General features: G+C 39.8%; 1 protein-coding gene across 2 annotated transcripts in view; it reads left to right on the forward strand.

The window, feature by feature from the left end:
* Positions 1-1,670, forward strand: part of LOC309653565 (cyclin-Y-like protein 1) — a 33,834-nt gene extending 32,164 nt beyond the window's left edge. For both annotated transcript variants that reach the window (XM_082478474.1, XM_082478475.1), the window contains one exon: positions 1,280-1,670. In XM_082478474.1, the coding sequence (XP_082334600.1) occupies positions 1,280-1,396 (117 nt within the window). In that variant the 3' untranslated portion in view covers positions 1,397-1,670. The remainder of the gene's footprint in view (positions 1-1,279) is intronic.
* The last annotated feature ends 11,359 nt before the right edge of the window (positions 1,671-13,029 follow it).

The raw sequence follows: 13,029 nt of genomic DNA on the forward strand, positions 1-13,029 counted from the left end.
TTACATATAACCATACATGAATAATTTCTTAAAATTGTATCCCTAATCAGATGTACCTACAGAATCTACTTACCACTCTTAACTGTCTGTTTTTTTTTTAATAATTGATGTTTTGGACTATTTCTACTGTCTTGATATTTTTAATAAATAAATAAATGTATTTATTTATTTATGGCTGCATTGGGTCTTCGCTGCTGCACGCGGGCTTTCTCTAGCTGCGGCGGGCGGGGGCTGCTCTTCATTGCGGTGCGCAGGCTTCTCATTGCAGTGGCTGCCCTTGTTGCAGAGCACGGGCTCTAGAGCGCAGGGTCAGTAGTTGTGGCGCACGGGCTTAGTTGCTCCTCGGCATGTGGGATCTTCCCGGACCAGGGCCCAAATCCGTGTCCCCTGCATTGGCAGGCGGATTCTTAACCACTGCGCCAGCAGGGAATTCCCTCTTAACTGTTTTTTACTCAGCTTGCAGTTCGTGTGTGTGTGTGTGTGTATGTGTGTGTGTGTGTGTGTGTGTGTGTATCACAGTTCAGTCCCATGAGTTTATTAGACAAAGCATCCGTGGCTAACCTGAGAGACCTATACTTGGAAGGTATAATGTGGATTCAGATACTGGATGTAGAAAGTACATGAGTTTTTAATATAAATGGTAACGTACATGGAACAACGTAATACTTATGGCTTATGATTTTTGGTGGGTATACAGCAAAATTCACAACTGAAATGAACACATTTAAAATTGATACTTTCTGTGGTACCTTGGTGGTACTTTAGAATAAGATGTTTTTCTACCATAATTTATGTGCAAGTGAAATAGCACCTTTCAGCGCTTGTCATTAGACCTCTCCTACCTTCAGCACATACCTACCTGATTAAAATTTTCTTAGAGTATGTAATAACTAATGAAAACTGAAGAGAAGTTGAATAGCTGAGTAAACACTGATTTTGCCCAAGTGTATGTCCATTACGTTTAAGGATCACGTGTGTAGGTAACAGATGATATTGCTATTAGGAGCCTATCATTAGGAACCCAATTTTTAAGTAACTCTAAGTTATTAGGGCAAGTTACCCCTTGCCCCAGCAATCTAATCATAGCCCTTAAAGGTTATTACCTTAGGGAACTGTCAGTTAGTGTAGATATCAGCTATCCAAAGTAGCAGTAACTATGAACTTATCTAAACGAATGGAGATGTGTGGCTTATCAATGATGCTTTTTTTGTTTTTTTAAGGTCCGAACATTTTTTTCCCCCCTAATTATACCTATGTTCTACCTGATTGACTTTCCTAGGCCATTTCCAGATTGTGTGACGACAAATACAAAGACGTGTGTAGAGCTGCTATGAGAAGGTCTTTCAGCGCTGATCATTTCATTGGTATTCGGCGCTCCAGTGCCATCCTCTCTTAAGGGAGAAGTGAGGGGTTGTAACATCATAAACCCCTCGAAACAAAGACTGGAGAAATATCACCTCTCCTGCTCAGAAACCAGCAAAGTTAGTATTTTCACCTTAAAGAAAGACATTGAATTCAAGAGACTCATGGACAAGCGAAGATTATGCTCATAGGAAAGAACGGGACCTCGTCAATGTAACACGCTCTTCTGTCCTTTTTATTGTAAACAGAGTTACAAAAACCACTCCAAAGCTAAAAGCTCCCAATCCACGCACAGATATCTGCTCCCAATCCACGCACAGATATCTGATAGCTGTGAGCTATGTGACGTTTTTTAATTAATAGTTTAAATTTTTAGACTTTAAAGACACTAGCTATATAACTTCTATGTTTTTCTTACCTCACTGTCCCATACTGCTGCATATTCCTTTAGAATCAGTGCAGTATTACCATCAAAAAATGGGACTCCAAAAAAAAAAAAAAGTAAAAAAACAAAAAAAGAAAAAAAAACAAAAAAACAAAAAAAAAACAAAAAAGAAAAAAAAACAAAAAAAAACAAAAAAGAAAAAAAACACAAAAAAAAAAACAAAAAAAAAACATGGGACTCCTAACAACTCATAAAGCCAAACTTCGGAACAGACTGTTGTAGCATCGTTAGGTTTTGCAGGGTTCTTCCTCCCTACTATATCATTGAAGCTGCTAGTCATTATTGGCAATCAATTTAAACCAAAAAGCTGCTGAATAACACATGTCATCCAAATTCTTTGCAGGCAGTACTTATTAGCATATTAGCATGTTTGCGATCATAAACAGAGAAAGTAGGTTATTTCCTTCTATTGGGTCCGTGCTGCATTTCTTGTTAACTATAATGGTGCTTCTGATTTTGTGATGATTTTCCTCTTTGTTATGTACTTGTGTTAAAGGATATTTTCATAATTCCAGCCAACATGGTGGTCCAGTAATTAACAAGCCGGTGATGAAATAGAAGGTGTCCCAAAAGTCTTAGAACAATTTTAAGCTTTAATATAGTGTGCTTGGATACTCCAGAACAGTGTCGCAGAAGTATAAATGCTAGACTGGCAAAACATCACTTGAAACTTTAATCGAATTTCTTCTAAACTCATTTACTTTTGTACATTTTAAACATTAAGCTTTTATTTTTTTATTTTTTATTTTTTTAAATGAATTAATTTATTTAATGGCGTGTTGGGTCGTTTCTGTGTGAGGGCTTTCTCTAGTTGTGGCAAGCGGGGGCCACTCTTCATCGCGGTGCGCGGGCCTCTCACTGTCGCAGGCTCTCTTGTTGGGGACACAGGTTCGAGCCCTGGCTTGGGAAGGCCCGTGAGCCACAATTACTGAGCCTGCGCGTCTGGAGCCTGTGCTCCGCAACAAGAGAGGCCGCGATAATGAGAGGCCCGCGCACCGCGATGAAGAGTGGCCCCCGCTTGCCACAACTAGAGAAAGCCCTCGCACAGAAACGAAGACCCAACACAGCCATAAATAAATAAATACATAAATTTTAAAAAATAAAAAAATAAAACAATAAACGCTTAACGTTTAAAATTTACAAAACTAAATGAGTTTAGAAGAAATTCGATTAAACTTTCAAATGATGTTTCGTAAGTTTGTGGCATTTATACTTCTACAAGTATCAAAGCTTAAAATTGCACTAAGACTTGAGGGGATACCTCCCCTCCTCTTTTTAAAATAGTCCTTTGCAAGGCTGGGCTGCTTACCTGCTTGATCACCTAAGTTTCTTTTTTCTAGATTTGGTGAAGGAATTATGAACAACAGTGTTAATTCACATGTAATAAATTGAAAAGAACTGGACCCTAGTAGTAGTGACAGGAGAGTAAGTGATACGAAACAGCTTTTCTATCCTGTGTGTTAACCTGGCTGTAGGTGTCTCACTTCAAGTTCTATGTAAGAGGAAACATATAAACCTTAGGAACCCTTACCTCAGGCTTTAAAAGGCAGGGAGGTCCAGTAATCAGTCTTTTTGGAGATTGGTAACGATGTCACCTAAACTTGAAATATTAAAAAAAAAAAAAAAAAAAAAGTGTTCTCAACTATGTGAAATCTTTCTCCTCCTACCTTCTCAAATGTAATCCTAGGAATTTTGCCTGTAAACAAAGCATTTCTGGGCCAGAAGTACTTTCTCTCTTTATAGCAAGGCTTCACATTATACTGAGTGCTGCAGGTTCCATCATTTTTAAGGGACAGAGACATAAATGATAAATTATGGTATATAAAATACTACAATCTACCACCTCAAAAAATATTGTTTATGGAGTTTGGAGCTTGGAAATTCAAGTACTGATTGCAGTTTTATTTTGAAAAGAATGCTACAACTTATGTGGTTTTTCTTCCTCATGTTTATATTAAAAGAAAAGCTAATAAACTCTGTTTTAATTAAAATATATGGCTACTGTGTTTGTAACACTTCTCACTGTTCACATAACATTACAACTCTGCCTAACTCAAATGTTTTCAGTCAGCTCTGATAGTCGGGCCTTAAAGCATTTTCCAACTAACCATTCATAAGTTGTTTTGACCCCTGCCTTTAGTTAAGATGTAGACATTTATTTCTTCAGCTTACGCTCTTTTCAACCTGAAGATAATCTAGTCCACTTAAAATCACTGGCTACAGTGCTCAGTGGCATAATGCATTAGATGGCATTTTTGAATTGTTTGTTATGGTGCCAAGATGGAAATGCACATTGAAAGATAAAAGTAGGTAAATCCACAGAGAAAGGAATTACAGGAATACTGTAGAATCAGAACTTGTTGTTTGAGGGTTTCAAGCAATTGAACAGGAAAGAAAATGGAAGAACAGGAAGCAGTAGAATTGTGGTTGCTGTTAAGAGGGTGACTTTTAAACAAGCCACGTAATTTGACTTTAACATGCTATTTCACTTAACATTCAGTTGGAAATATACCAGATCTCTCAAGTTTCTTTTAGACCCTAGCCACTGCACTTGAGCAATATTCCATCAGTCCTGATAGTATTGCCGTAGTATTTCCTCCACCTTAGTTACCTTCCTAAGGTCACATCTTTAACTTTGTTCTTGTTAAGTTGCTGATGAGGAGAAATGATCTGATTTAGTACAGAAGGGAAAAAAAATCGATCACAAGTCACTGTTTATATCAATAGTTTGCACCGCGTAGTAATATGCCAGTTACTAAGCAGAAATGCTGACATATCTCGAGTGGTCGAAGGTTTGAAAAAAAAAAAATTGGGGGTAGGAACATTGGGCATGACTGTAGCTTCAAGAACAAGTTGGTAGAATAAGGGGAATCGCTAAAAATTGCTTTTCCCCTTCAGCTTTAATTCTAGAGGCAATACAGCCATTTTAATAAATGGGAAATTGAGGCAACTTAAGGTAAAAATTTAAACATCACAAAGTAGGTTCTCCAACAAATATGGGGCATGGAAACTAGTTATTAATAGGGTGGCAACTATGGCATGTTTTTCCAGATTTTTATACCGAGGAAGGGTTTGTTCCCTAAAGTAGTAAGACTATAAAAGAATATCTGACTACCTGAACTCAAATTTTATTTTTTCGCTTTTTAAGAAAAATTATTTTTCTCTATTGGAATACTGACATCTGTGCAATTTTAACTCTGGTATACCGTGAACTGAACTTTATTCTTTACAAGGAAAAGACAAAAGTTTGAAATGTATGTTTGAACCAAATTAAATTGCCATTTTTGTATGTTAAATTCATGTGGTTGACCCTAAGACAACTTCTTAGGGCCCAGTGTTTCTGGTTAAGAGAAATTTTTTCCACCCTGTATCAGATTCCATCATGACCCTATGCTTTCACATTTACTCCTAATGTACCCTGTATGCCCATTCTTGAAATTCAACAGCACTAAATCCTAGTTTTACAACAGGTCAAATTTCATTTCTTAGTTTTCCCATTCTATAAAATATACCATTCCTTGATTTTTGAAAAATGCTGAAGCCAGTATTTACTGGAAAACAATTCACTCTGTATTCAGGTTATGCAATGTTTTTGGAAATGTTTACCTATAGCGTGTAGGTTAGCTAAAATCTTTCATCACCCAAGACTTCTCTCTAACCACATGTAAAATGACTACGACTGTTCCCTCACCCAGAAGCCGCATTCTTGAGTATAGAGCTATTTGGTAAAGCACTTGACAGCTGGTAGGGGCTCTCCCAGGGGTAAGTGCTAATTTCTATGCAGAATCTGTAGATTACACCCAGCATCTATCAAGTTAAGGATTAGATCACCTAAAATCTTAACTGTTAGCCACTCACCAGCCTGGCCAGCCTGACACCGTGCCAGCAAGAATACAAAAGATCTAGGAGCCCTTCAGAGACACCTGGTCCCTTGTACACAGGTGCAATCTGTTTGGCTTCTGAGGCAATTTCCACTAGTCCGTTTTAAATGGGTTTGGCAGATGACATAACATGTACTTCATGTGAAAGAAATGTTATGAATACCAGTTTATGGTTTAGGATCGCTAACATGCAGAAAGAACCAGGAAAGTGAAGTAGTATAGAAATTAAGAGAAATCCAGAGTCAAATGAAAAGAGGTGAATGTTCTTTAAAGAAAAAAAAAAAAAAAAAAAAGGAACAGGTTAGGTGATTACTTAACTGCTGTGAGGGCAGCTAAATAATTTGAATGTGATTAGAGAAAGTCAGTGACAGCCTCAGAACCTAAGGTCCTCAAGAATATGTCGATCTCTACTTCAAGACCTCAAATTACTCTGCTAGCTTTTTCTTACAACATCTATTCCTTCATCTTACCGTTCTCAATTCTACTGACCTTTACTTCTAGCTCCCCAGATGGTGGCCCTTTATCTCCTCACTGTGGGAACCGACTCTTCCAAACGCAGGGCATCAGTGTTTTGTCCACCTCCCACTGCCCTCTCTCAACAAGGTCATCTCAGCTTCACCCTTTGACTCTCTGCTCGTGTCCAATGTGGCAGTGCTTGATGTTGGTTACTACTATGAGCCATTTCTAAAACACTATCACCAGGTTCCAGGAAATACAGGATTTCTATGGCTCACGGGCTAACTGGCCCCTTGTAATCCCCTTTAATCAACTACTTGAGCCCTCCTGTGTTCCCACAAAGTAGTTGTTCCCAATTTGCTGCGCTCACTCCCCTGATCTGCCCACATCCCTAGATGTATCTCCTCAGGCTAGGCAGCAACCCCACCTTCCAAACTCCAAAACTCATTTCATCTGGCATTAGGAATAGATGCCTCACTTCTTAAGGTAACCCCTCTCATCTAAGGGAGAGGATTCCATCCCAACTCTTCAAATCAAATTTCTATATCCAACACCCCCACCACCAGGATGGTGGTGAGGATGGGGCAATTTGACCTTCCTCAGCCCTTGACATGTCCTAGTGTTTCTCAAGATGTGGTCTCCAGACCACCTGCCTCTCATGGGCTGAAAGTCCCTGTAAGAAATGAAGCTTCTCTAAATGCAACGCGGAATCCTAGAACAGATAAAGAACATCAGTGGAAAATCTGGTGAAATCCAAATGAAGTCTGGAGTTAACAGTAGTGCGTTAATGTTGACTTCTTAGTTTAACAAATGTGCTATGATAATATGTTAATATTAGGGCAAAACGGATATATCTTTGCAACTTTTCTGTAAACCTAAAATCATTCTAAAAGTTTACTAAAACAGAACAAAAAGACCTAATTCTTGGATCCCAAATTCATCTCAATTCCTGGAGCTGAAGCCTGGGAATCTACATTTCTAATAGGAAGCCCAAATGATTCTTATGCAGACACAAATTTGAAAACTAGTCTTTCAATTCCCTTTCCATTCCATGCCTGAATGGCTGCTTCCTCCTTGTTTTACTTACCTTAACCTGATTTCATCTTTTAGATCCTCTCAACCCTAAAATATAAGTACTATCATTATCCCCCTTTCACAGATGAGAAAGTATAAGATGCAGTACACAAACGAAGTACTAAGAGCTTAAGTAATTTGTTCAGGATCAACAGCCCATGAATGATGGAGCTGGGAGTTGAATCCCTAATCAGTCTAGCTCCCAAATCTATGCACAGAACCATTCTACTTCCTCTCATTCTGTTGCACGTAAGAGCTCTGTAACTAAATCACTAAAAGAAGCATTATTACCTATTTCTCCAACTTCCTAAGTCCAACAGTGCCCCCCTTTTCCACTGGGGGGAATGAACAATGAGAAAGCATTGGGAAGATGTGCCAACTAGAGACCTGGACGGGTAAGGCACAGTGGCTCTTGCACCAGGATCCAGCTCAACTGCTGTATTCTCTGTTCTCCCAAATGCCCTAACATGTACCAATCTAATAATGCTCATAGTACTCACTTTGATGCTAAATTAATTATCTCAGGTTTACTAAGCATCTGTCCAGATTGTCAGGGAAGTGCCAACTCTAAATCAATTGACAGTTGGCCCTCCGTATCCACAGGTTCTGCATCAGTGGATTCAACCAACCATGGACTGAAAATACTTAGGGAAAAAAATTTCAGAAAGTTACAGAAAGCAAAACTTGAATTTGCTGCACACCACCAACCATTTGCATTATATTTACAACTACTTACTTAGGATTTGTATTTGGTGTTATAAGTAATCTAGACATGACTTAAAGTATAAAGGAGGGTGCGGGGGAAGATGGGAGGATTGTGCGTAGGTTATATGTAAATACTGCACCGTTTTCTATAAGGGACTTGAGCATCCATGGATTTTGGTATGGGGTGGCACGGGGGGGAGGGAGACTACTGGAACCAATGACCCACAAATACAGAGGGAGAACCATATATCCTCTTATCTTAGCTGGGTTCCCTGACTTGTATTTAGACCTTAATACAAAGTTGTGGATCTAACTGCTGAATGATGAAGTTTTGGGAGTTTCTGACTGCAAACCAGACACACACAACAACAGCAGCACTTCTATCCAAATTGCTTCAGTACAGAGTATAGATGGAGGGTTGATAAAATAGAACACAATCTCAGGTAATGTCTCTGTTCTTATGTGTATTTTCCTTCATTTCTTCAAGTGAATCATGAAACAATCACAGGATCAGCAGGAGAAACCTATGAAGTATATTCATTCAGGTAAAACATGTTTTCATTAGTTCTCCTTCTGGTGATTGGAATTTCTTTGATTTTATTATCAATAAAAACGTTGCCACTTATATTCAAAGTACATCCGAGAAATCTGATCATGAAGTTAGAATGCACATACCTCCTTCAGATACTCTTAGAAAACAGTGTCTCTCCATGAAAGCATGAGAAAACTACTTGTACAGCATCTTATTTGCTTTACCATTGCTTTAATGCACTTTAAAATTTAGCTACATTAATTGGGAACAAAGAAACAAAAATAGACATTTCTTTGTTTTTCATAAATAACTACTCTCCATATTTGATAAAAATCTCAAAGCATTATTTTAACTTCCCACAAGTATAATACATACAATTTTTTTTTTCTGAAATAATAAGGTCAGCAAATTAAGTATCTTGGCACTAATATAACCACATACAACTGCTATTCTACTGACTTCCAGGAACAAAACAAAAACAGAAAACTTCTTATCAAGATGCTCTGGGTTTCCTTTTGCTAGTGTTAGGGATCCGGAATTATAATCATCTGCCAGTAATAATTTTATAGATTCTAGTTGATTGTCTACAAATAAAATATCGCTGGCTCTGCTTTGTGAGTTCTGGATTTGACATGACACTAACAATACCGCATGGGACAGGCACTATACACACATGGAAATCAGGAAAAGTACTGAATGCCCTGGACTCGAACTACTGACTCAGTATGTGCCTCACTTGGCTCAGTAATAAATTCACCTGCACCAAACCCGTATCAAAAGTCACTAAATCTCTCATATATATAATATATATTATTTATATACACACCCACAACACATACACACTATACATACAGTTTGTAACAACATGAAGTAATATTGTCTTCAAATGATGTACCACAGACTGAAATAAATCCTGTAATTGTCATCAAGCTGCTAGAAGCTTTTGAGAGTTCTGAGCCAGGTTACTTAGTTACTTTCATCCTGCCTACCCTTCATTCACCCTGCTTTAATGTCTTGGTAGCTTTTTCTTTCAAAACCACCCTCCTCGACCCAGGCGTATTTCTTTCCCAGGATCCCTTGATCGGACTTTGGAGGCAAGAGAGGGCATGCAGGGGGAGCAGGAAATCCTCAGCCACTGTACCTCACACCTGCCTAGATTTGTGATGTTCTCTGTCCTGTTGGCCACATTCGGTGTTAGAAAGCAGTTATTCAAGGCTTTGTCCCTCCTACCCCCCTTGGTCTTTCTGTAGAGCACAAAAGTGAAAGAAGCCTCTTTAGCAGGGGTAGCAGTTCATTAAAATATACAACTACATTTCCTAGCTCTGGGGTTCCCATTCTGTACTTGAGACTGCAGGTCGCGGATGCTGTTATTAAGGTGCGGTGTGGGCTCCATGAGGTTTTCTCCTGGCAGCCGGTGTCGGGATTAGTGCAGCCCTAGCCCAGGAGGAAACGGCCTAATGAATACCAACTTGGAAACAGTGGTGTCAGCACGTTATTTAAGCTTGTACATTGCTCACAATTACACACAATACACACACAGGCTTATCACTGGAAATGACTACGAGAAAACATGACAAAGGTTTGCAAGGATAAACCAATAAGGCACCAAGAATACTTATTTTCAGCCAATTTAGACAACTTCAAAGTGTGAGGTTAATAATATAAATTAAAATGACTTCCTAAGTCTTATCAACTGATTTACTGAGAGGTCACATATTAGTTCCTTCTAAATCTTTACCCCCTAATCTGTGATGGGAGACGTTGCTTACAATTGAACCATGAAAGGGACAGCCCAAAAGCTGTACATGTGAAACTAAACTGGGCCTTAAATCCTCACTAAAATCACAGAGCTGGCTGTGAAGAAGCTGCTAAATCACCCCACAACCTTCCAGTTTATAATTGTTTTCATGAGTGTGGATTGTTTGCCTAATAAAAATAAAAATCAGAAGAAAACAGCATATGAGATGGAAATAGGGGGCGACCATAAATAGATGGGCTTCTCTGCCCTGGGTAGCGGGAGGGGTGGCTGAGGTAAGACTTGAGGGAAGCAGGTGGGCTTCATCTTTGAGGGAAGGGAGGGGGAGAGCAGCGGTGAGAACAGAGGCTGAAAACAGAGGCAGCTCTGAGAGTTGGCCTGGACCTAGACCTCCAAATGCATTACCTGTATTGCCTTTCCTTGGCTTAGTATCCTTTGTCTTAACTGTCTTTTTTTTTTTTTTTTAAAGTAAATTGGTTGTTCTTTTTAGGTTTGGTATGTTGCCAAAATGAAAAATAGTTGTTTTAACAGGAAGAATTAAATCACTTCAACCACATCATCCCACAACTTTTAGATACATTCTGCATCATCTTTACACTCCTCCACAAAAAAAAAAAAAAAAAGGAAGAGGAAAAACCCAAATTAGGCACAATGACCTAAGGCAGCAGAATAATCTTTGTACTTTCTGGGAAGAAATGTTAACTGAGGGAAGAGGTCAAGGTGATCAGAAAAGTTCCTCATTTGAAAAACAAGAGAGGAACTGGCCCTCAGGCAGGGGATCTATTTCAAGGTTCTAAGAAGCTTCTGAACAAGTAGAGGAATTAGATGTGCAAAAAGTTCTGTAGCTCGGTGTACAAGGTTTTGTCGAATATACTGAAATTTTGATTCAGAGGATGAGTGTGTAAGAGCAGTGCATTTTTATAAACGTGAATAGCTTCTGAAAGTCCATGAAAACTATAACACCAGGCTTCTTTCCACCAGCAAAGTGCTTAAATACACTATGGAAACTATACACTTGTTTACTTAATATCCATAATGTAAAAACTGACCTGGGCTTAAATCTGACTTTTCCAACTTTGGTATAAATGAAGCGCAAATCCCTACACTTGCTGTTTTTCTAGGGAGACATCCTCTAATTTTAATTGTTTTTGCCATTTTAGCTTCTTAAATTTAGTCCCCACTCAGTCCTGGTCACTGGTATTCTGCTGGCCAATGCACTGTCACCCCCTTCCCCAGTAATGGCCTCACACTCTTCTTGAATGAATGGTTAAATAGATTAGGAAAGCAAACAGAATTTTTAACAGTAAAGTATGTATGCGTGGTGTGTGTACGTGTGTATTCATCAATACATAGACTTTAATATATAAATGAGGGAATGGTTCAACAGATTAGAAAAGCAAACAGAATTCTCTAACAGTAAAGTGTGTGCTCATCACTATATAGGCTTTCTCAGAAGAGGAGGAAGAGAAAAATATATTGAGGTGAGGCGGGGGGGAAACAGCTTTCCTTTTGCTACACTGATCCATGTTTTAAAAGCTTATGCAAGGGTGTTATGGGTCTCATTTGTTTTCAGAGGCCGCAGAGGGCAGTGTCTCGATGCTTTTGGAATATCTGGCTGTAATCTAGTCCAAAGTCCAGGGACACTTATTTTCCCCCATCGCTGCCAGTGTGTATTCACAGGACTGCATGGTGCGCGCCCGCCGCCGCGTCCCGCCCGCCGCTCTTCTCCTCCCCTGCAGGGGGATCCGCGCTCCAGCGGACTCCTGGGGGCGGTGGCGGTTCTCCCGGGACGCGCCGGGCTCCGCTCCTCCCCCGCGCCCTAGCACCCTTTGGCCCACCTCCGGCGGGTATTGAACTGCGCGCGGCGGCGGCGGCGGCGCTGGCCGCAGTGGAGTCACGGCCTCGGGCTGACTGGCCTCTCCCGCCCAGCCTGGGTCACCTGCTTCTAATGCCCGCCGGGAGGCTCCGCCCCGGCCCCGCCCCTTACAAAGAGGGTTTGAATTGTTTCCCGCTCCCCCCACCCCTTCCTTCTACTGGAAGAAGGCGGCAAAAAGGCAGGAGGGCCTGAGTTCTTGAGGGACTCAGGACTGCACTTTAGGGCTGAGTCGTTCTTGTGTCCTGGATCCCACTTACACAGACTGCGAGACAAAATTGCAGAATAGCCCTCTTCCTCCTGCTTATCAACAAGACTTTGTGAGAAATAATGAGGAATACGTGTATTAATCCCAGCCTCAAAGTTAAAAGAAATAAATATAAATCTCTTCACAAACATTAAAACCGTTAATAAATATGTTTAAAATGTACTTTACCTCTTTCCTTCCCTGGGATTCTACAGGTGCTTATATTTTTTTGGTTTTTTGGGAACTACTTGGCACTCAGTGTCGGCAAACATCCCAGGGTTGAAAGTAGTGGGAGTTGAAAAGCTATGGAATAGCAATCAAAAAGAAAGGGAAACCCTCAGTGGAAAGTATGCACAGATTGTGAACATGCCAAGAGAGGCTGCCTCATTCTGTGGCCTGGATGCAACATGTGTATTATTGGGGATGGACAAGTGTTGGCTAATAATAAAAATTATTTGAAGTTGGAGAATGTTAATCACTCATGCTGGAATTGAACCAGAATACATGTGTTATTTCACTTGGTTCTGACTCAAAGGATGTTATCTCCTAGTCTGTAAACCTCTCCCTTCTTAATCAACAGGGAGATGTTATTTTTGCTTGGAGATCTCTAATAATAGTAGTAATAATAGCGGGAAAACTTGGCCAAAAGAAACGTATTTTGCATTGTATAGCTTTTTGTATCATTTGAATTTTTGCTT

Source organism: Balaenoptera physalus, assembly GCF_965194825.1.
Source record: "Balaenoptera physalus genome assembly, contig: HAP1_SCAFFOLD_601, whole genome shotgun sequence".
NCBI classification, from domain to species: domain Eukaryota; kingdom Metazoa; phylum Chordata; class Mammalia; order Artiodactyla; family Balaenopteridae; genus Balaenoptera; species Balaenoptera physalus.